This window comes from Seriola lalandi, unplaced genomic scaffold, assembly GCF_002814215.2.
Source record: "Seriola lalandi dorsalis isolate HSWRI2012SDOR001 ecotype SW California unplaced genomic scaffold, Sedor1 jcf7180002054533, whole genome shotgun sequence".
Taxonomy (NCBI): domain Eukaryota; kingdom Metazoa; phylum Chordata; class Actinopteri; order Carangiformes; family Carangidae; genus Seriola; species Seriola lalandi.
In genome coordinates, this window is record NW_019525086.1 from 31825 (window position 1) to 32985 (window position 1161).

The 1161-nt window shown below is 47.6% G+C and overlaps 1 protein-coding gene across 1 annotated transcript in view; it reads right to left on the reverse strand.

The window, feature by feature from the left end:
- Positions 1–464, reverse strand: part of slc9a3.1 (solute carrier family 9 member A3, tandem duplicate 1) — an 8509-nt gene extending 8045 nt beyond the window's left edge. The window contains exon 1 of the mRNA XM_087176134.1: positions 217–464. Within this exon, the coding sequence (XP_087032260.1) occupies positions 217–464 (248 nt within the window). The remainder of the gene's footprint in view (positions 1–216) is intronic.
- Between the last annotated feature and the right edge of the window lie 697 nt (positions 465–1161).

Genomic DNA, 1161 nt, shown 5'->3' on the forward strand with positions numbered 1-1161 from the left:
GTGCATGAGTGCGTGCATGAGTGCGTGCATGAGTGCGTGCGTGAGTGCATGCGACAGGACTACATTGTAATTATTTCACATTGTTGTGTGTTAAAAATAGCTCAGCATTATCTTTGACAGAGGAATCTGCAGCAGGCCGAAGCTTCACTGTGTGAACCTGCATCATTAAACCTCTTTTCTATCGCTGCAGCTCCCGTCATGTGTTACATACCTAACTTTGCCAAACCAGCCACCAGTATCCACAGAGCCACCAGGTACGGACTGTCCACATGGTGCCACTTAAAGGTCACTATGGGAACCTCAGTGATGCTGGAGCCGTGACCGTGGTCAGTCCGGTTCGAGTCGGATCTGAACTCTGGTGGATTCAGGTGGGGGTCTCTGACCCTCCTGGCCCCTGAGATGGGCCCCCCCATCAGCAGCACTGAGCCCAGCAGCAAGAGCAGCACATATCCACAGAGTTTCATCTCATCAAATGAGCAGAAGAAGAGCCGCTCTTCTTCTTCTTCTTCTTCGCTCGTTCAACCTCAGACCAGACTGAGCCGCACACGTCTGATCGCTGCTTCCTCTGTCTTACTCCTTCTCATCTACTATCACTATCTGTTCACTCCTCTTCCTCCTCTTCCTCCTCTGCTGCTGCTTCTCTCTGTCCGGCTGAGACTCTGTGTCCTCCCACAGTCTGTGGTCAGAGGTGTGCAGAACGCTGCACTCAGCCTTTTATATGTACAGTATCTCCTCTGTGACCAAGGCTGTGTGTGTGTGTGTGTGTGTGTGTGTGTGTGTGTGTGTGTGGGAGTAACGGATGTCCAAGAAGTCTCAGTTATTCAGTCACGTTTGAAACATTCACCACTCACTGTGTTTGTCTTTTAACACATCTACTGAAGTTTGTCATGACATAAATTCAGTGTGTGTGTGTGTGTGTGTGTGTGTGTGTGTGTGTGTGTGTGTGAGGAATATTTCCACTGGCTGTCTCTCAGCTTTGTGCTCAGTAATGATTGACGCTGACGTTACTCAATCCCAGTTAAAGACTCTCTGAGAGAGAAGTCTCTTACGATCTTGTGATGCAGCGATGAGTCAGACAACAAGCTCATACTTTTGTTCTGTCATGAAAGTTTTGACATTTTAAATGAAATATATGTCATCTGAAAGTGATTTTATTTTTTC